The sequence below is a fragment of the Drosophila rhopaloa genome, unplaced genomic scaffold, assembly GCF_018152115.1.
Source record: "Drosophila rhopaloa isolate 14029-0021.01 unplaced genomic scaffold, ASM1815211v1 contig_3, whole genome shotgun sequence".
NCBI classification, from domain to species: Eukaryota; Metazoa; Arthropoda; class Insecta; order Diptera; family Drosophilidae; genus Drosophila; species Drosophila rhopaloa.
This window is the reverse complement of record NW_025335123.1, coordinates 24,909,588-24,929,899: the sequence shown is the minus strand read 5'-3', so window position 1 is coordinate 24,929,899 and position 20,312 is coordinate 24,909,588. Positions and strand designations below refer to the sequence as shown.

General features: G+C 38.1%; 2 protein-coding genes across 23 annotated transcripts in view; both read right to left on the bottom strand.

The window, feature by feature from the left end:
- LOC108046960 (interference hedgehog) overlaps positions 1 to 17,756 on the bottom strand; it is a 32,189-nt gene extending 14,433 nt beyond the window's left edge. For both annotated transcript variants that reach the window (XM_017126958.2, XM_017126957.2), the window contains exons 1-2: positions 17,613 to 17,756; positions 17,001 to 17,081 (exon numbers count right to left, since the gene is read on the bottom strand). The gene's annotated coding sequence lies outside the window, so the exon portion shown is untranslated. The remainder of the gene's footprint in view (positions 1 to 17,000; positions 17,082 to 17,612) is intronic.
- A 416-nt stretch (positions 17,757 to 18,172) lies between these two features.
- The window catches only part of LOC108046868 (basement membrane-specific heparan sulfate proteoglycan core protein), an 85,811-nt gene continuing 83,671 nt past the window's right edge, over positions 18,173 to 20,312 (bottom strand). For all 21 annotated transcript variants that reach the window (XM_017126814.1, XM_017126792.1, XM_017126793.1 and 18 more), the window contains one exon: positions 18,173 to 18,870. In XM_017126814.1, the coding sequence (XP_016982303.1) occupies positions 18,828 to 18,870 (43 nt within the window). In that variant the 3' untranslated portion in view covers positions 18,173 to 18,827. The remainder of the gene's footprint in view (positions 18,871 to 20,312) is intronic.

Here is a 20,312-nt window from a genome sequence, read left to right as displayed (position 1 = left end):
TGTAAATAAGGCAGAAAACGAATCAAAACGTTAAGGGTATACATAAATATTGAAAATAGACGACACTTTTAATGAATTTTAAAATAATTGAGGCCTAAAGTGGCACAAAAAAACTCGGCGACAGGCAAATAAATGCGAAGCCTATAAATAAACCACAAGACTGGGAGAGTGGATGGGTAAAAAAAGAGCTGACACGTGTGTGTGAATAACACCAAAAAAAATTGGGGTTACTCAGGAACTTTGGGGACCATATTTTCAAGGAAATCAAACTTTTAAATAAGTAAATGAAACTTGTTTCATAATTGCCAATTCACTCATTAACTCTATATTTTAAAAGAAATAAAGCTTATTAAACTTCTGAACTCAAAAACTGGTAACTATTAATATTTGATATTTACAAATATTTTTTACAATTTCTGGGCTACACCAATTTAATCGCACGCCATAAAACTAATTCTGAATACCCCTCGTACCTGGGGCTAAACCGAAAACTCCCCTTTAGTGTTTTCCTGTCCATTTAAAAAGACATAAAACTAAGACTGCGACTGTGAGCACTGAAATTCCCAAGCGAACAAATGTCATAAATATCCCGAAAATACAAATTTCCAAGCGAGTGGCTAAAAATTATGCCAAAAAGCACATAAATAATAACGGGAGGGGCGCGAGAGGGGGTGGGCTCTTTCGATTTCCATCCAATACTTTTAATTAATTTATGCGATTCTCTCTCTTTTCTCTGGAACTTCGCCCACCCACCCACACACACAGTTGTTGGGCCATAATTTTTCTAAAATTTTTGAAAAGTCGCCAAGTCGAACAGGGTCCAGAAAACAAAAAAAAGAACATCACAAAAATGTGAAAACAACAATAAAACGAAAACGAGCGCCACCAAAAAAAACTACTTTTGTGTGTATTGGTAAGTGACAGTTGTCATTTTTCATAAATATTTTCCAATTTTCTAAAAGCCAAGTGAGAAATTAACGACGAAAACAGACGCAAAACAAAGAAATAATCTTGGAATGCCATTTGCAGAGATATGGGGGAATCTTACGGCTGGTCTTCAGGTGGTGATCTCCCGATTTCTTCATAAATAATTTCATAATTTGGCGCTTGTCAGTCAACATGAGGCGATAATGGCAGCAAATAGAATCCAGTTTTGTCGTGATAAATAAATTTGAAATTTTATGTGCCTCGACTTAAGTCAATTCTACGAAATAATTGCGTTTAAATTAATAACTTTATCGCTTAATATTCAAAATGATGACTTAATAAAAGCTGGTAAATTTAAATATTTGGACCGGCACTTTTAGACATCGACACATCTCAAAGAATTCGACCTTTGGACTTGAAACGTAGCTAGCAGATACACAGAACGAAATCGAAATCCACATTAAAATAATATCATTCTTATTTTCTTAAAGGTCTGGACCCCAGCTTTTAGTTATACTTTTTTAAAATCTAATTTCAATTGCAGTTTTGCATCACCTTTCTCAAAATCAACGAAAAACTTTGAATAGCTAACATAGTAATAATTAATTTGACAGCATTGAAAGCCTAACTTTTTATTCATATTTTCAGAGAAATAAATTTGGATCAGATCTGTGGAATCAGAGATCTTCATTTATATAGTTTTTGGATTCTGTGGCCTGTGTTGCTGTAGAATTTTCATTGTACAGCGGCAGAATATCATATTTCTCAATGGCTTTTTGCAGAATTGGCAGCATTTTAGCACGACAGCAACATGTTGTTGCGGGGCAGTCGCATGTTGCCGATGTCGCGGCAGCTGATGACTCACTTTCGGATCTGTTTGTCGGTCAGCGAATTAGAAATAGGTGCCACTGCAACAAAATAAGTGACAGCGAAGCTTTTTTACTTGACACCGGCATTTCGAGTATCTCGCAGATGTGCAACTGCTGTCGCCTCTTACTTTTGCAATAATTAATGTGCAGTTTCTCCGGCTGCCTTTTCCCTTTTTCACATTTCTTGTTATTATTATTAGCCGCCCTGCAGCTAACGACATTTGAGCCAATTTTCCCGCTGCTCGCATTCCACGGGTGAAAGCCATCGACATCCACATTCCCATTTAAATTTACGTCCACATTCACATTTCACAGCAATACGCGCCATTCTGCCAAATGCAAAATGCAGAAAAAGAGACTCGTATAAAAATAAGAAACAACAGACAGAAAGGAAGAGGAGTGCATTTGGGTGGCGAAGCGTCAAATACCCTGAACAAATGACTAAATATAAAAATAATAGTATGCAACACAGATTCACAGAAACAAATACATTACAATTACAATTACTTTCAATTTTACAAAATTACTGTCCTTTTTTTACCTGGTAAATTTATATATAAAATAAATAAATATTCAGATCTTCGGTCTGAATAAATTCGTTCTACATAAATAGAAATATGTTTTAATTGTTTTAGTCTGACTCAGATATTTCTATCAGCATCCTTTATTAAACAGGGTATCATGCTTCAAAGCATGCTTGCAGAGCATGCTTTAAAATTTATGCGTTGCCTGATTTGAGGGGGAAGTCTGTGTTTTGGGATGGGGGAACTGGGGCTGTCGAGGAGTTCGGATGGGTGGCTCGAGTCCAGTTTTGAATATCGTTCAATTTGCGATCTCCCTCTCTCTCTCTCTCTCTCTTTCGTTTTTTGTGATCAGCATTCCTCATTTTCCTTTCCTGCTTTTTTTTTGGCTCATGGCAAGTCTTATCCATTTTCGATTGCCTCCCCGAAGGTCCCGCGATCTCCCTCATTGGCATGCCTATTATAAATTTTTCAAATACTTGTCTTGGGCTGCCCTCGTTGTTTTTTATGGCCCACCATGTTTAGTGATCGCTATCTTTGTCATTGTTGTTGTTGCTGGGGCTTGGCTTTTTCATTGCAATTTATTTGATTTTCATTGCATTCAATTTTTTTCGCCGTCTCACTCTTTGCTTTTGTTTTCCTGGTGGTGCGTTGCCATAATTTGTTGTCTCTTTTCTGGTTTCTCTTGATTCTGATCTTGGAATTTCAATTTGCGTTTCGTTTCTTGGCTTTTGCGCAAATCTCCTGTCTGCATTTCGGGGGCTCGGGTTGGGGAATTCTCCGCATCTCTTCAGGTCTTCTGGTGTTTTGGTCTTCTAGTTTTCCACCTAACAAGCTTGTTGAGCCATTTATCATAAACATTCGTCAGCTGTCCCACGCCCCTTGGGAAATTCCTGCCCCGTCAATAAGATATTTTTGTTTCGGTGCTTTTCCATCTCTATTTCCATATCGCCCTGCAGGCAGGCTAAAATGCCGGCCTGTGAGGTTACCAAACAACCTAGTCCTCTCCTTGGTAGCCCTCTTAATACAATGGCATAAAATATCATATATATCAATAGATATGCCTAAATAAAAATATAAATATATATACTAAGGTTAATTTGTGTGGTAAAAATTTTACGTTAGAACTCCCAACTGTTTTTTTTTTCTCGTGTATTTTTTAATTTTCAACCTTTTGAGGCCGTTTTTCGAACCGCTTTGAACAGTGTTGAATTACATGTGGGCGCCCTAATGGTCAACGATTAGATTTCCCCGCATTTCCACCGCTTTACCAGCCTCCCCTCCAACTTTTCCTTGAACTAATGAGTCTCTTAAGCATTTCTGCCCACACAAACTCTGGCAAATTGCGCAAATTAATATGAAATTCATCAACGGGAAAATATCAACTAATTTGGCAGCAAACAGGAAATGCAAGACTCTCGCATGTGGGGCAAACGTATAAAAAATTATTATCTCTTTTTTTCGCACGACAAAAACGCCCAGGCAGAAAAAACCGAAAAAAATATAAAAAGAAAAAGAAAAAGGCAGCAGCACACCTTGGGCTTCCCTCTGTTTTACTCATGGTAATTTTTGATCATTTTCTGGCGTTGTTTTTGTTTTTGCTGCTGGGTTGGCAGGCGTCCACAAAAGTCGCCGCTTTTCCTATTCGTTTTCCATTTTCATTTTGCCACTAGCCGGGTGGCATCCAAATTGGCCCACATTTGGCTGCCTTTTCAATTTTCCTCTCGGGTTTTCCTCGGTTTTCTGAGCACAGTGATCGTTAGAAAATTGGATTTGGGGTTTTGGAGTGGGGAAAATTGGGATTGCTGAGGGGCTTTTAATTGAAAATATTAAAAATGTTAATGAGAAAAATGTCAAGCAATAATACAATATTGTGCCTGCAAAAACTCCATTGGCTAACTTAAGATTACCAAATAAGGCAGCCATAAATATGTTTCATAATTTTTACAAAAGAGTTTTATAACATTTTAAATTTCTTGGGGGTTAAAAAGAAAGACGGAAAAGAGTTTGAGGTTAAAAACATAATTTAAACATTGGGTTGGGTTGTGCTTAAGTGTGCTTCCTCTTTTTCAGTCTTGGACGTTTTAATTTGCGTCACAATTTTCGCCTCACTTTTTGTAGCTTTGTTCTGCTTTTTTGTCCGAGGTAATTTAAAACGCGCGCCAACTTCTTCGATTACCTGCGGGTTAAACAATGGTCACCATTTCCCATTGTTGGCCTTCCCCCTCTTCACCACCCCTTCCCGCTCCCGAAAAGGCCCCTTAACACGTTCATTAATTTTAATTATGCATAAATAGGCGGTGTCAAAAGAACAAGGGAACAACAACGAAAATCGAGAATAAAATTACCAAAAATGTAGAGAAATTAACATCACGCATTAAATTTGATACAAGCAATATTGAAATATATTGGGAGTGGCATTAGCTGGGGTTCGCAGTAAGCGCGCGATTCCGCAAAAGGAGAAAATGCCAGAGGGAAGAAGCCATTCAACTGTTGGAGGAATTAAGCGACTAGTAGATACCCTCTATTTTAATGGGAATTTTGAACATAAATGAAAATACCAGTTTTAAATGACAAAAAATCGACAGAAAAAATACAAAACCAGGATTTGAACAGAAATAGTTGGAGAATTAATCCACAATCATTTTTAGGCATGCCACTTTGAAATCGGATCTCTGTAAGAAAAGTTATGGGCTTAGAAGTGCAGGTCTTGTGTCACTTTTCTGCAAACCCATTTTTCGGAAATTTGGACATTGCTTAATATGATGAAAAATCGACCCAAAAAAAAAGAGTGGAAACACAGTTTTTTAGAGACTGAAACCACAATCATTTTAAGATATGCCACTTTGAATTAGGATGTCTGTAAGAAAAGTTATGTGCTTAGAAGTGCAGGTTTTAGGACACTTTTCTGCAAACCCATTTTTCCAAAATTAGGAAAGGGGTAACGTCATTGAAAATGACGAAAAATCGACCTAAAAAAAAAAGTAAACCATAAACACAGATTTTTAGGGAAGTGGACCACAATCATTTTAAGATATGCCACTTTGAATTAGGATGTCTGTAAGAAAAGTTATGGGCTTAGAAGTGCAGGTTTTAGGTCACTTTTCTGCAAGCCCGTTTTTCGAAAATTTGGAAGGGGGTTTCAAAATTGAAAATGACGGAAAATCTACCTAAAAATAAAAACTAATGTGAAAACACAGATTTTTTGAGAGTTAAACCACAATCATTTTGAGGTATGCCACTTTTAAATCGGATGTCTGTTAGAAAAGTTATAAGCTTAGAAGTGCAGATTTTGGGCACTTTTCTGCAAACCCTTTTTTTGAAAATTTGGAAATGGGTTACATCATTAAAAATGACGAAATATCGACCCAAAAAAAAAAAATAAAGTGAAAACACAGATTTTTAGGGAATCAAACCACGATGATTTTAAAGTATGGCACTTTTAAATCGGATGTCTGTAAGAAAAGTTATGAGCTTAGAAGTGGAGATTTTGGGCACTTTTCTGCAAAGCCATTTTTCGAAAATTTGGAGAACATCATTGAAAATGACGGAAAATCGATCCAAAAATAAAAACAAAAGTGAAAACACAGATTTTTAGAGAAATAAACCACAATCATTTTAAGGCATGCCACTTTGAAATCGGATGAGGAAAAAGAGATGAAAATGCGTTCAATGAGTGATTATCATATGGGTAAGTGCAAAAATTTTATATTTAATTTTGAGTACTGCCGCGGTTTTTTACCCGATTTACCAAATTTCGTACCCATTGAAACTGTAGGCGCACAGCGAAGTCTAAATCTGCCCACTCACTCAATTGGAAAAAAAGGAACGTGCAGCGGTGTCGGCTTACAATTCCATTCCATAAATTTCGCGAGGATCGAGTTTTTGGACACTTTTTCCTTTGGGAGACGTAGTGAAATACTGAAATACTGACTGAATACTGACTGAAATCCAAGCTTTTCGGGCGGGGATTTCGTCATCAATGATGTCTAGTCGAAAGTTTATGTTGGTAAAGTAAACTCGGAGATCAAAACAAGTCAATTGGTGTGGGCCAAAAATAAACAAAAACGTGCAATTAACAACAAAACCAGAAAGAAGAGATGCAAATTAATTATGCAATTAAGCACGCGTCGTTGTCGTTATTGGTTCGCTTTTGCTTTTTTTGTCACATAAATAATCATAAAGCTGAAAGCATTACATTAAATAACAGGGGTTAATGGTTATTTGTGGTTCTGGGAGGGCAACAAAGTAATGAAATTTAATTAAAATAAACTATTCTTTTAGTTCACGTTTACTTATTTCGTTAAATGTAATTTAAAGGAGAAAGTCAAGAGGTACAGTGGCTCACAGCTTATTTGACCCACACCTAATTTTCAACATTAAACAGGTATAACTCCTGAACCATAAGAGATACGCATAAAAATAAAACGCAGAAAGGTTAACTGTTGTTTTAACTTCAAAAATGTGTTTTCATTTTTTTATTCTAGCAAGGAACTTCTTAATTAAACAATAAAAACTAAAAATACTGCCTTTTTCAATGTCACAGCTTATTTGACCCAGTTCATCAAATTAATTATAAAAAATTGCATAAAAATATTTTTTTAACTTTTAGTATTTGGTATGTCCGCCCTTTTGGTCCACAACCGACTTCAGTCAATTGGGAATAGATTCGACCAATTTTTTTGAGGTTCCTGGGGTGATTTTAGCCCATTCTTCGAGCAAAGCCGTTTTCAAGTCATTTTTATTGGAAATATTGCGCTCCCGAATTTTTGAGTCCTGCAAAGCCCACAAATTCTCAATAACATTAAAATCGGGTGACTGAGCTGGAGATTTCATTATATTGGGACAATTATATCCCAGCCAATATTGAATAATACCCTACTTATGCTTTGGGTCATTGTCTTGGTAGAACCGAAAACCCTGTTTTATTCCCAATTTCTCAGCACTTTGGAGTAAATTATCCTAAAGGATATTAAGATAAACATTTTTATTCATTATGCTTTCAATAAATTTTAGGTTTCCGACTCCTGCTGCGGACTTACAGGCCCAAACTATAACGTGTCCGCCGTCATGCTTAACGGTGGGTTTTAGATGTTTGTCCTGCAGCTCTGTATTGGCTTTACGCCATAGCTAAGAACGTCCTCGGACCAAATATATTAAATTTTGACTCATCAGCGAAAATGACGTAATATTTTTGGGTCTAAATGTAATGCGTAAAGCCAATTCAGAGCTGCAGGACAAACATCTAAAACCCACCGTTAAGCATGACGGCGGACACGTTATAGTTTGGGCCTGTAAGTCCGCAGCAGGAGTCGGAAACCTAAAATTTATTGAAAGCATAATGAATAAAAATGTTTATCTTAATATCCTTTAGGATAATTTACTCCAAAGTGCTGAGAAATTGGGAATAAAACAGGGTTTTCGGTTCTACCAAGACAATGACCCAAAGCATAAGTAGGGTATTATTCAATATTGGCTGGGATATAATTGTCCCAATATAATGAAATCTCCAGCTCAGTCACCCGATTTTAATGTTATTGAGAATTTGTGGGCTTTGCAGGACTCAAAAATTCGGGAGCGCAATATTTCCAATAAAAATGACTTGAAAACGGCTTTGCTCGAAGAATGGGCTAAAATCACCCCAGGAACCTCAAAAAAATTGGTCGAATCTATTCCCAATTGACTGAAGTCGGTTGTGGACCAAAAGGGCGGACATACCAAATACTAAAAGTTAAAAAAATATTTTTATGCAATTTTTTATAATTAATTTGATGAACTGGGTCAAATAAGCTGTGACATTGAAAAAGGCAGTATTTTTAGTTTTTATTGTTTAATTAAGAAGTTCCTTGCTAGAATAAAAAAATGAAAACATATTTTTGAAGTTAAAACAACAGTTAACCTTTCTGCGTTTTATTTTTATGCGTATCTCTTATGGTTCAGGAGTTATACCTGTTTAATGTTGAAAATTAGGTGTGGGTCAAATAAGCTGTGAGCCACTGTAGCTATGAGTTTAGGGGCTTAGGGAAAATCCACTTAGCTCTAATCCACCTATGTATCTTAAATAGGTTTGTTACTCCTAACCGATATTCACTGGCTAGCGGAAACATTAAGTGACCACGACTTTCAGAATTTTCCTGCCTTCAAGATGGTATGAGATGGAATGGTTCATAAAAGACGAAATGCGACGGCATAAAGAAGTGAAGATTTCCTTTCCGTCTCGAGTTGGTTTCCCATGAAAAATGCAATTGATGCAGAAATTCAGACACGTAGGCGCAATGGGGCGTGGCAGACAGAAATAAACATGAGCAAAAAGTGGGAGAGGAATGAGAGAACAAAGCGGAACGGAAGAAGAGGAGAGTTACGAAATTGGTAAAAAGAGAGCAAATAAAATTTTAATTCTACAATGTAAAATCTACATTTAGTTTCATTTGAGTTAGGCTTTTTAGTGTTTTTCAGACACCCCCCTCCCCCACCCTGTTAGACCAATTTCGCCCCCCTTCACTCTTACCTGAGGCGGCTCCGCCTTTGTGTCGCTCTTTTTTTATTGTCGTGCGACTGCTCTTTCAGTTTTATTAGATCATATTATCTATTTTCGGGTACGACAAATTTGTAATTTAGATCAACCAGAAGTGGCGTCGGCCGAGTGGGGACTTTTCAGTCTTTTTCAGTGGGCTTGCTACCGTTATGGGCTTTTAATTAATTGGCATTTTGGCATTTAATTGAAACAAACAAAAAACATTCAGCGCAAACGCAGCTTAGTGGTGCGTAGAAAAGGGGTATTATGAAGGGGGTTTTGCCCCAAATTTGTGGCATAGCCGCTTGATTGAATGATTGAACATTGTTGAACGCATTTGATTTAACGAACGATTCCGAAAAATAGGAACTCTTTTGGGGGACCGGGACACACACACACACACATACTTACACTATGGATCGTTTTCGGTTTTATTTTCAGCTTCTTCTTTTCGGTTTGCTTTTCACATGAAATGCAATAAACCCAATTTAATTTTTGTTTTTATTTGTTGCGCTTATTTACTCGCCCGGACGTACGTGAGTGTGTCTGGTTGTAGGCCCCCTTCCCGGTTTTTCACTCCCCCAAATAAACCTCAGGGTCTAAGGGATTTCTTATCAGAACCCCGGAATCAATGGACAACAAAGTTTGTATCACGTAACAACGAAAGCCCAAACAAAAAAAATAACTAAACATACGAAAAGAAATAGAAATTTGAAGTACAAACAGAAATTCTTGTTTTTCGGGCTTCATTGAATGTTCCGGATTTGTGGGGTGTTGGCTAAACGTAACCGCCTTTAACTGGTTGATTCCCCCAGGGATCTTAAGCCCGGAAATTCTATACGGGGAAAATACAAAAGGATCCTTGGTTTCTTCGATGTTGCAAGTTTATTATTTGTATTTTATTATTTGTTTGCTATTATATTTAATGGCAGCACCACAATAATGATGCCATTTAGGTTATCGCAGTCAAATCTTTAAATGTCATTTCTCAATATTTGTTTTGATTTATAAAGTATTGATAAAAAATGTTTACATACACAAAAGTTCAAATTTGAAAGTAAACAAATGTTATCAATTACCATTCAAATTTTATTATTGTATACATATTTGGGGTCTTCTGTCTGGAAATGATAAGAGGACTTTGAAACCTTGTTTATTACTTTATTGAGATTTATATGTGTAAAATAAAAAATATTTAAACATATTATATAATATTTCTGGCATTTTAACCTTTGAGTTTTGTCTTGTTTTCGAGATTCGAAGGACCAAACATAAATAATGGTTCTTTAAAGCTGCCCAATTAATCGATTTCTTCTTGGGGTTCTGCAGTCCGGAAATGGTTTGTTTTTGCCCGAAGGAATCTATTTGCAGATCCCCTTTCAACAAATATTTTTCCAGCCCTGTAAAATGAGGGGTCTAGCCAAGAGTCGGAAACAATTAGCGGAGGAAGGGAGTGCGGGGGAAGTATGGGTTTTGGTATTGGAGACTTCTGATGCTCAATGATCGCAGTAAGCGATGCCTTGGAATGCAGTTCGGATTTCCAGTGAAATAAAACGGGAAGAAAGAAAAAAGCGGTGGAGGCAGGGGATTGAAACAGAGACACAATCGATGAAAAGGTTGCCCTGGGTCTCTGGACCCGCTTCTTCTGATTCTTCTTTGGTATGCGCTTCAAGGTGAACCGAAGACCAGGGACAAACTACAAAAATTCGAAACAGACAAAAAAAAAAGAAGAAAAATGACAAACGTGACTGTGGTTCGTCTCTCTATCTCTATCTACATCTTTCTCTCTTCCTCTGTCTGGCCCTTATGCAAATGCGGATGCAGCAGCCACTGTTTGGAGCCCCTTTTCATCTCCGTCCGAACGCCTACCTTTCTTCTCACAGTAGAACTTGGTTAAAGAGAACTTAAATTACACACCTTAAAGTTCAAAATAAACTGGTTCTTGGGCTGTTGCGAAGGTTTTTAAAAATACTCAATATAAAATCGTAATAAAATTACGTCAAAGCTTATAGTTAATCGATTTTGAAAATCCAATTTTAATAATCTAATTGGGGAAAACACTCGAAGTTTTGTTAGATAGGACGTTATAGACATTTGATTACTGTGTGTGTCATTTTAAAGGCATTGAACCTAAATTTTCGTAGTCAATTTTCACTGTAATACATAGTCTGTAATAAAGCAGTTAAGAACGCAGCTTCTCTTCCTGTCTCTCTCTTATCTCTTGTTACCAGGTAGCTATTTTAAAACCAAACCCCCACCCCCATGGTTATTCTTACGTGGGCGACGCTACCCATTTACCCATCTCTTTTTCCCTGGATTTTCAACTTTGGGCGGCGTCTGTTTATGAATGAAATCCGCTGAAACCTCTTCTAAAACACTGCTACCATTTTTCCGATTTCCATGAATGAACGTGCGAGCGTAGAAGAATATTAGTGGTGGTACAAACAGATGGCAAAGGAACGAGGTTCAGGGTTCACGGTTCATTGCACATTGCAGATGCCAAATTAGCCCACTCCCCACACCACCCATTATGTTTCGATTGAGTGAGCAAATTGATCCTCCAATTAAGGAAAGTGGGGGAAAAAAACCAGACATGAGACGAACGACATCATTAGCTCGGGGGCTCCACTTTGATCGATGTTTGAACTTCGGCTTTCGAAACGGGTGCAAAAGGTTAAGCTCTCGAGTTCAATGTGTATCGGTACCGTTACTGAGTTACTGTTACACATTTTGCTAAGATATTCGCTCTTTTGCTAATCACTTCTCTAAACCGGTGCAAGACTTTCAAAAAATCAAATGAAAGAAAACCACCAAGAGAAAGACAAGAAAATACCAAGCTGGGAGCTGGGAGCTATCTCCCTCCTCTTTATCCTCAAAAAGCTTGCTTTCTACTCACGCAGCAGCAAATTTGATACCCTGTTTAATTGGCAGGTGAAGGGTATGCCATAAAACCACTTTTAACTGAATAACATTAGTGCAAGTACTTAAATGTCCCAAAGCCCTACAAGTACTTTATTTAACCTTCGAACCTTTTTAATAAATTTATCTTGCTAAGTAAGACTTATTACGACTTCAAGCTAGGTCAGCCCTACCTACCATTTTCAAGGCAATGTGTAATGTATTGGTTGCAGATCATATTTTAAGACTCTAGCTTTAGGCTAAGAGTTATGATCATTTAATTTTTACTATTTTAATTTCTGTCTATTAAGAAGCTTTGTCTCTATATTTTAGGTATATGCCTGTGACTACTTATATCCCTACCCGCCAGGAAACTTAACTTAAATATTAGAGAACACAGAGCTATGGGTGTTTCGGTGGACTGGAATCGCCTTCGTAGGTATCCCATAGTCCGCATATGGCGTCTCGAGTGCCTTAACTTATTTCCAGATCTGGCTTATCATGAACGCTGATCTATGACTCGAGAGTTGGCCTGCAAATGGAGCTCGGATCTTGGATCTTGGATCTCGGAATGGAACGTTCGCGTTCGCTGACTTGGCTTCGAACTCATTTTCTAATTGCCCCACGGTGGCCGAGGAATGTCTGTCTATTCATTCGCGGTCTCCTACTCTTTATGTTACTGCTCACTCTGGTATGTGTTTATTTCGTTTCGTTTTTTCCTGTTTCCACGCAGGTTTAATTACCACATAGAGGGGGCTTTGAGACGTGCAAAGTTCGAATCGGCATTGGAATCTCAGTTTTCAGCATTTGCATGGATCCCATTCCCCGAGAAAAAAAAAGGGGGGATAGCCGTAGACATGCCGATCGTCTGCTATTTTAATTGAGTTCACAAATGTTCTGAACCGAACCCCATACACAGCTGGCGATCGCCCCCTTTTTTCCCCCCATCTATTGCTGACAGCTACGTGCTGAGCCAAACCCCCTTTTACCCCGCCCCTCACCTGATGGTTAGTTAGTCGGAAATCGAAGCAGTTCGATTATTCAATACTTTCACAGTGCTTGTGGGAAATTAATACATCATCGTGGCCCCAGGCCTCCCATCCCAAGACTCCCAAAACCCCCCCTCGGAGTTGCTTCCCCTTTCTGGGGAAGGCTCTAATTAAAAACTGGCTGAAACAGGTGTGCGCGGGAAAAAATTGGAAAGCGGGGCTCTAATCCATCAAACAGTTTTGGCTTTATGTCGGTTCATTGATTAACCAAAAGTATTCCGTTGGGGTCGCTGAAGATCGTGTGATGGTAAGCTGGGCTTTAGATATCGATCATAGGGTTATCTAAAACCTATTTTATATTCATTCATTAGGATATATTGGAATGGTGGCCTAAAACATTCAGCAATCGTTTTACTAGTTTCAAGCAATAATCCACAATTCATTCGCGTTATTTCTTGATCCGAATTTCCTAGATTTTCTTTGTCCTTCTCAAAGTGAACCGTTTAAAATTGGTTTTATAGACCGGCCGACCCATTCCAGTCGATCTCCGCTGAAGATATCAACATCCGCACATCCCTCTGAGTTTTGCTTTCTTGTCGGTGAGCACTTGCCGGAGTTCCTGAATCACTGAGCGAGGAAAGAAACAGCGGATGAGGCCGAGGAGTAGGCTACCTGGGTATTGTTACTGCGATTCCCTACCTGTGTCAATGTCAGACTTCAGCGCTAAATTGTCGCTTATTAAATGTCTCTCGTCCCGCCGACGAGCCACTTTATCAAAACTCAAGAGGGCGGAGATGTACGAGATAAAGGAGGAAAAGGCGGAGGTAGCCGAATTCCACGTAACCGTAGTGTCGTCTGCGGCCCATTGTCGAAAATTATGACTTGTTTTGGGATTGGAGTGCAAATAGCCCACTTCCTGTCTGTCTCTGTCTGCCGTCTCTTTCTGTCCGCCGGTGAATGCCGCCGTCGCCGCTCCAAAGTTGCCGTTCTCATCGTCACGGACCGCCGATGTCCCCGCTGATAAGGAGCAGTTCGGTTGGGGGACATTTGTATATGCACTACTGTCTTCGTCTCTGTTTCAACTTCTGCGGTTAGTTTTGGATTGATGATGACAATGCTCTCTCTAAGACGAACTACTATTGTATAGCATTATTGTGATCATATTGAGCAGAACCTAAGCCGGCTTAAAACATCACATTAAGGAATGTATTATAGATTATTATTAAGTGTATATTTATAATGTACATTCACTAATTATCTATAATATATTCCTTGAAATTTTCCCTTTCATATTGAATTAAGCATGTTTTCTGTAAATATAATAAAAGTCATATTTCGAACTGCTATTGTACTGTAGACTAGACCTTGAACAGACTGGAAATATCACAACAAATATAATATAAACACATTTTTAAACTTTCTTTTATAGAATCGCATTCCCCGTTTCTGATTACCAATATCCAGAGCAATTGATGTGCTTAATTTGAGATATATTTTTACTGCTACCGATGTCTTTAGTGCCTGAGATTGCCTCCTTACCCCGACTAAACCCAGAATTGAGGGACCTGTGGGCGTGGCACCATTCAGAAGTACACATGTGATTACATTGTGCTTCCGTTTTCTGTCCCTTATTCTTTATGTTAAGCTGGTTCAGTACTACCTATTCTTCTTTGCCATCATTTGTCTTTTTTCGGAGCTAATTTACACAGTGATGCAAAGGCGCCGCTTGAAAAAAGAGCTTAGATGGGCCCGAGATGACCCCCAATCTCAATACCAAACGAAAACCCAATCCGAATCGGAATCCGGGCCAATTCGGCCTGCAATTACACTTCCGCTGGGGGAGAGCGAAGATCACAATAAAGGCGAGGAGAAACATAACCCCTTCTCCCTGAAATAACCTCCCATTCATGCCTTCTCCGCGTCTCAGGCTCATTCACAAGACTTGGAGTCGAGTCGAGAGTTCAACCATTCATTCATTCACGTTGATTGCCACCTTTTCCCGATCTTTTTTTCTCCTGCCCCACGGCAGCCTCTTGTGCTCCAATGATTAGTCTGTGCTAATGAACAGGCGGCGGCTACCTAGCAAAAAAAAATACAAAAAAAAACATCCATGAAGACCAAGACCAAGAAAAAAACCCGAAAAAGACACAAAACACCGAAAAAAGAGCGAGAAAAAGCGAGACAAAGCTGCACGAAAGCGGCAAACAAACAGAAATCAAATCCAATTTATGTTTTCAACATTAATCATAATTTTTTGAGGCCCATTTCGGCGTGGCGTGAAATAATTTTTATGCGCCGTTTTTACGGAACCAAAATCCGTTTCGGAATCGAAATCGAAATCCCAAGAGGAAAAGGTGTCAATGTCTAATTTTGATGCCAAATGCACTCGGAGCATTCTGTTTTCCTCATTACGACTGTGAGATATGGTGAATGTGGGCTGGATGGAAACTAGCTCAGTGGATCAGTATTAATGATGTGCGAGAATCGATCGCGATCGTTTTGGCCATGAAATTTAAGCGCAAAGAATAGGAAAATTATGGTTCAGAGCATGCGGATTGACAATTATTAAAAAATAAAAGTAAAAAGTTTCAGACCTAAAAAGTTTGTATTCTACAAACTATTTTTAAATTAGTAAGCAATGGGTGGCCCATTTGATTGCTTTCCCAATCATGTCTTAAAAGAATTTCAATGGCTATCTCATTTAAGCCTTTTACTTCCCAACCCAATTATCTCGTTTTATTCTAAAACATTTCAAATGGATTCAATTTAGACCGATTTCCCAATCAAAAGGACCTGTTCTGGCCAAGTTTCAGACCGGTAGCTCGTCAGACTGATCAGTTAGCATGGAACCTGGGAGGCCACCATCGAATAGATCTCTGATATCGGGGGCGGGGATCCTGACGCTGGGCCACTTGAAAACATTTTTTTTTAAATTTATTTTCCATTTATCGCTTTATTTATTTTCTACCTTCTTTCAGTGTGGCCCAATCTTTTCGCTCCCCTCAATTCACCTGGTCTATCTGCTTATGCGATTAGAGTTGCAGCAAAGGAGCCCGGGAAGATGACTATGTGGATGTGGATGGTATAAGATTGGGATTGGAAATGGGAATGGGAATGGGAACGATGACGGTGATGATGATGATGATGCTGCCCGGCGTGTTTATTTTTGTTTGGACCCAAAGACCTTTTTGTTTGTCTGCTCTTTCGATGAAGAACAAGACGCAGCGAAGGAACTGTATCTCAATGGGCCACAATCGAAAGTAATAATGAAATCCCATCAACAACGAGACAAAGGCTCTCTGACCATTCTCATTCTCATACCCATTCCCATTCCCAGTCCCGTTCCCATCCCACTTCCAATCCCATTCCCTTCCCTTTTTTTGCCTGCAGAATGAGACGACGACACTTGCCTTGATTTTTATTGTTGGGCTTTTCCCCCTGTCCATTGATTTATTGTTAGCGGGAAGGGGCAGGAAAATGGGAATGCTCTCCGGTTTTGGTTTTGGCTATGAGTCCGGTTCTCTGGATATACCTCTGCTTCTCTTTCTCTCACAGATGCTCTTGTTCTGCGACCAGCTGCCTGTTGCATTCCGCTCTCTCACCTTTTGCCAATGGCAACAAAAATGTGCGTGCTCAAACTACAGTTGAAGTTGACTAGGACGAACCGTGGAATTAATACTAATACCCTGAGCTGAATATATTTACATTCCACAATAATTTTTCAAAAATATTTTAATTTTTTAGGAAACATCTTTTAAAAATATTTTTTAGTTCCACATTTTTTTTAGCTTTTTTATTCCCAGTTTTAGAGAACCCACTGTAGTTGTGCATCCTTTTCCTATCCAGAGTTTCTATTCTGGTGCTCAGCATATAGACAGTTCATTAATGTTATCAACGAGCAAAAAAGGGGGAATGAAGAATGGTTAAAGACACCCCTCTCTACCCCACCACTAAATTACTGGTTTGGCTCTCCACTTTTCTGGTTTGTGTACGCGCTGATTTTGATGTGCAACACTTGTTGTTATTTTTGTTGGGGGCCTGCTGACACATAAATGTAACGGCAATTGGCAATTGGCCATTGGCCATTGCCTCTTGACCAAAAAAGGACATAGCCACATGGGCATCGCGAAAAACTTGTCAACTGGAATAGATCGATATGGCAGTGGTTTTTCGATGAAGGGGAGGGGAAGGGGGTTTTTGTCTGATTTACGGACATTTACGGACTGTACTGACCAGATGAACTACTTTCGAGCGACTGGCCATTTACCGTTTCAAAACTCACCTGTTGGCTGTAATTTCGAAGGGCACGTAAATCCTCTATACTCCTCTCCTCTGCTCGCCGATCTCTCCTTCTTGTCGCACGCTAAACAAACGGTAAATACTTTGATTAGATTTTGATCACTTGACGCGGCATTCTTGCGATTTTTCCCATCAAACAAAAAAACAAGTAGTAAAAGAACAATAAGAGCCGAGAGGAAAGGCAACCCAAATAAAATAAACCTATTAAAATTTAATGGCATTTTCAAAGCCTTTTAAACACACACGAGAATACGGGCGATTGGGATCGGGTAAATTGAATTTCGTGGCTCTAAGTCACATCCGCCGAAAGCCAAAATACGATATATGATATATGGGGATCACAACTGCACCATTTCCATTTCCGCGCTTTTTGACAAACAATCGAAATTTATTTGTGTTCCGCCGAGAACATAATTTACAGTTATTAGGTGTTTTTCAAAGCGACGCCGCTGCCTTTTTAGCCGGTTGCCGTTTTAAAAATAAAAACAAACTTGGCACACGCACTTTTCTCGCTCTCTCTCTCTCTCTGTGATATGGGAATTCTCAAGGCTCTTGCACTTTTTAATACAGTTGGGGTAAACAGTCGAGCACTCACAGGGTATTTTGAAACAGCCAAAAAAAAGGGTAAGCAAATAAAGGTAATTAGCACGACGCGGGCGCCAAGGGTTAATATACACTTCTGGTGTCTTTTCCCGAAGGGCGCTGAACGCTGGATGTCCGCACACACGACTTTCTTGCTCGGCGGCGCGAAGCGAAGTGAATTTTTTTCAGCTGACAGCAGACCACCGCGGCAGCGTTGAGATGGAGAGAGGGAGAGAGAGAGAGAACTCTCGAGTCGAGAGAGAGAATTTCACGTGCCAAGTTAAGAATAATCTTTTAAGAACTGAAATATTATGAAAACCATCAATAAAATATTATATTATGTATTTAAATATAACCAAGCCAAAACTGATCGTCATTCTCTTTGAACTATTAAGAGCACTCTTTTACTACAAAGTAATATTAATTTTTTTATTAATTCCATCTTTTTCCACCCAAATAATTACGGTATAATTACCTTTTTTGCAGGAAAGTCCTGGAATCACTTAAATATGTATGGAGTTTAGACCTTATGCATGAATGTCCCGCTCCTCCCGCAATTAAACACCTTGAGAATTGTTGTTGATTTCATTTTAATATATCTTCTGCTTTTGCTTTTTATCCACTTAACGGTTTTCGTCGTTCACAATAGTTGCATTTATAGTATTTCATTTATCATTATATGGTATAAATTTATATTTATTTAATAACGTGTGTGTGTGTAGGGCCAATTTCCGATTTTCAACATTTTACACTGGGGTCACAAAAAAAGAGTCGTAGTCATAGTTATAAGCTAGAAACTAAAATTATAATTAAAATGCCGTCACTATTGTGGTTGTTGTGGTTGCAGTTGGCTAGTATGCGTTGTTGTTGCTCGAGTTAGTTAGTTAGTTCTTAGGGTTCTAGGCTTTATCTGTATTATTTGTATTATTGTTTCTGTTTCGTTTCACTTCTCGCATGGCGCTTTTGTTAAATAAATGTTTGTGATATTCGCTTTTTTCTTGCTACAATCTTTAACCTAGACTTAAGGATCGAAGAAGCTATCGTAGTAGAAGTGATCGTTTCTCTCTTTTTTTTGTTTTCATATTATTTTTTCGCCATATAACATTCAATTTTTTTGTGTTTTTTGCTTGGGGCTTATTCATATGTTGTATATATAAAAATTGTTTTTCTTTTTGTTTCTTTTGTTAATGTTTAATTAAAAAGCTAATTTCGGTTGCTGGTTGTGTCCTCAGACGACTGGCGGTTCGGTTCCTCCCAGGGGCTCGTCGTGACTGGTGAAAACCAAAAAGAAACCAAGGAAATCATAAATAAATTAGGGAAAAGAAAGAACAAATATTAAGGCTATATAAATGAAGGGTGTAATAGTAAAGAAACAAAATAAAACCATACAAAAATGGAAACCATGATGACGATTCCTTAATAGGACGTTTTTCTAAGCTTGCGAACGGTTATAACAATAGTATTTGTGTATTTAGAGGTGTAAAAGTTGGTTAAAAGCCTCGCTAAACTGCATTTTCAGACTTTGACTCAACGCGAAGAACTTTGATTTCTCCTTACATTCGATATCCGATTTTTACAGACCATAATATATTCATGTAACTATATCATTTTTGTTTTTACTTTTAATATTTATATAAGTTAGAGTACTGAGCAACTGTACGTTTCAGAATCATCGATATTTATGGGAAAAAATTAATAATGATCTGATAAAATATTTAAATAATGCTGGATTAATTGATTTTTTGAGATTGATTGAGATCAGGTAAAAAAAACTTTAAAATAATAGCTACTTATAATATATAGGGATTCTTTACCGTATGGAACTGAAACGCACTGCCCTTCAATGTAACATAATAATATTAATTTGTAGTTTTTATAGCTATAGTCACAAAGCAGGTTTAGTTTCAACTACATTTAGCTATAGCTTCAGTATCGCGGGAATAATTGATCCGATATCCTTTTCGAGCGTTTTTTCTATGAACATGTTCATGTTCGACTACCTATCTATGCAATACTTTTCTATTTACTGATAATTGGTGTCCGAGTGTGTTTAGATATATAGCTTTAGAGTTGTGTGCCCTGAGCTTGGCTTGGAAACGAGAACAATCCAACTAGAAGTGGTTAATACTAGACAAGATCTATAACAATACCATGTATGTATATTCCGCATATGTTCGATTCTGTGCTAACTAATTGACTATGAAAAAAAACACACTTAGAGTCTTAGTATCCTTTAGGATGGCTTAATACTAGTCGATTATCTATGTTCGTTTATCTGACTGTGGTACTAACTATACTGTGTATAATATAACATGATATTCTGCAATGATATGGCACGATAATTCCAATTGTAACACCTCCGAATGTTTATGACTATATGGTAAACGGTTTGGGTATGCGGCTATGACACTTACTAGATGTTCTCTTTTTAAATACAAACAAATTTGTTTGAACTAGATTTACAAACGTTGTATTTCGAACAGGGAGATTTTCCACATAATTTAGGATTAGGATTAGGATTTGAAATAATGTCGGTACAAATTCTGATATTCAGCTAGAAAATACTAAAAAGCAGGAAAACATCTAGCCAACATTGATCAAAAACATAAAGTACATCTCATTAGACAAATGATCGTTTTTTCCGACTTTGATCAGTGCCTTTCAATCTTAAAGTGTCATAACCGCCTTTCTTTTGGGTTGACGAAAATGGAAG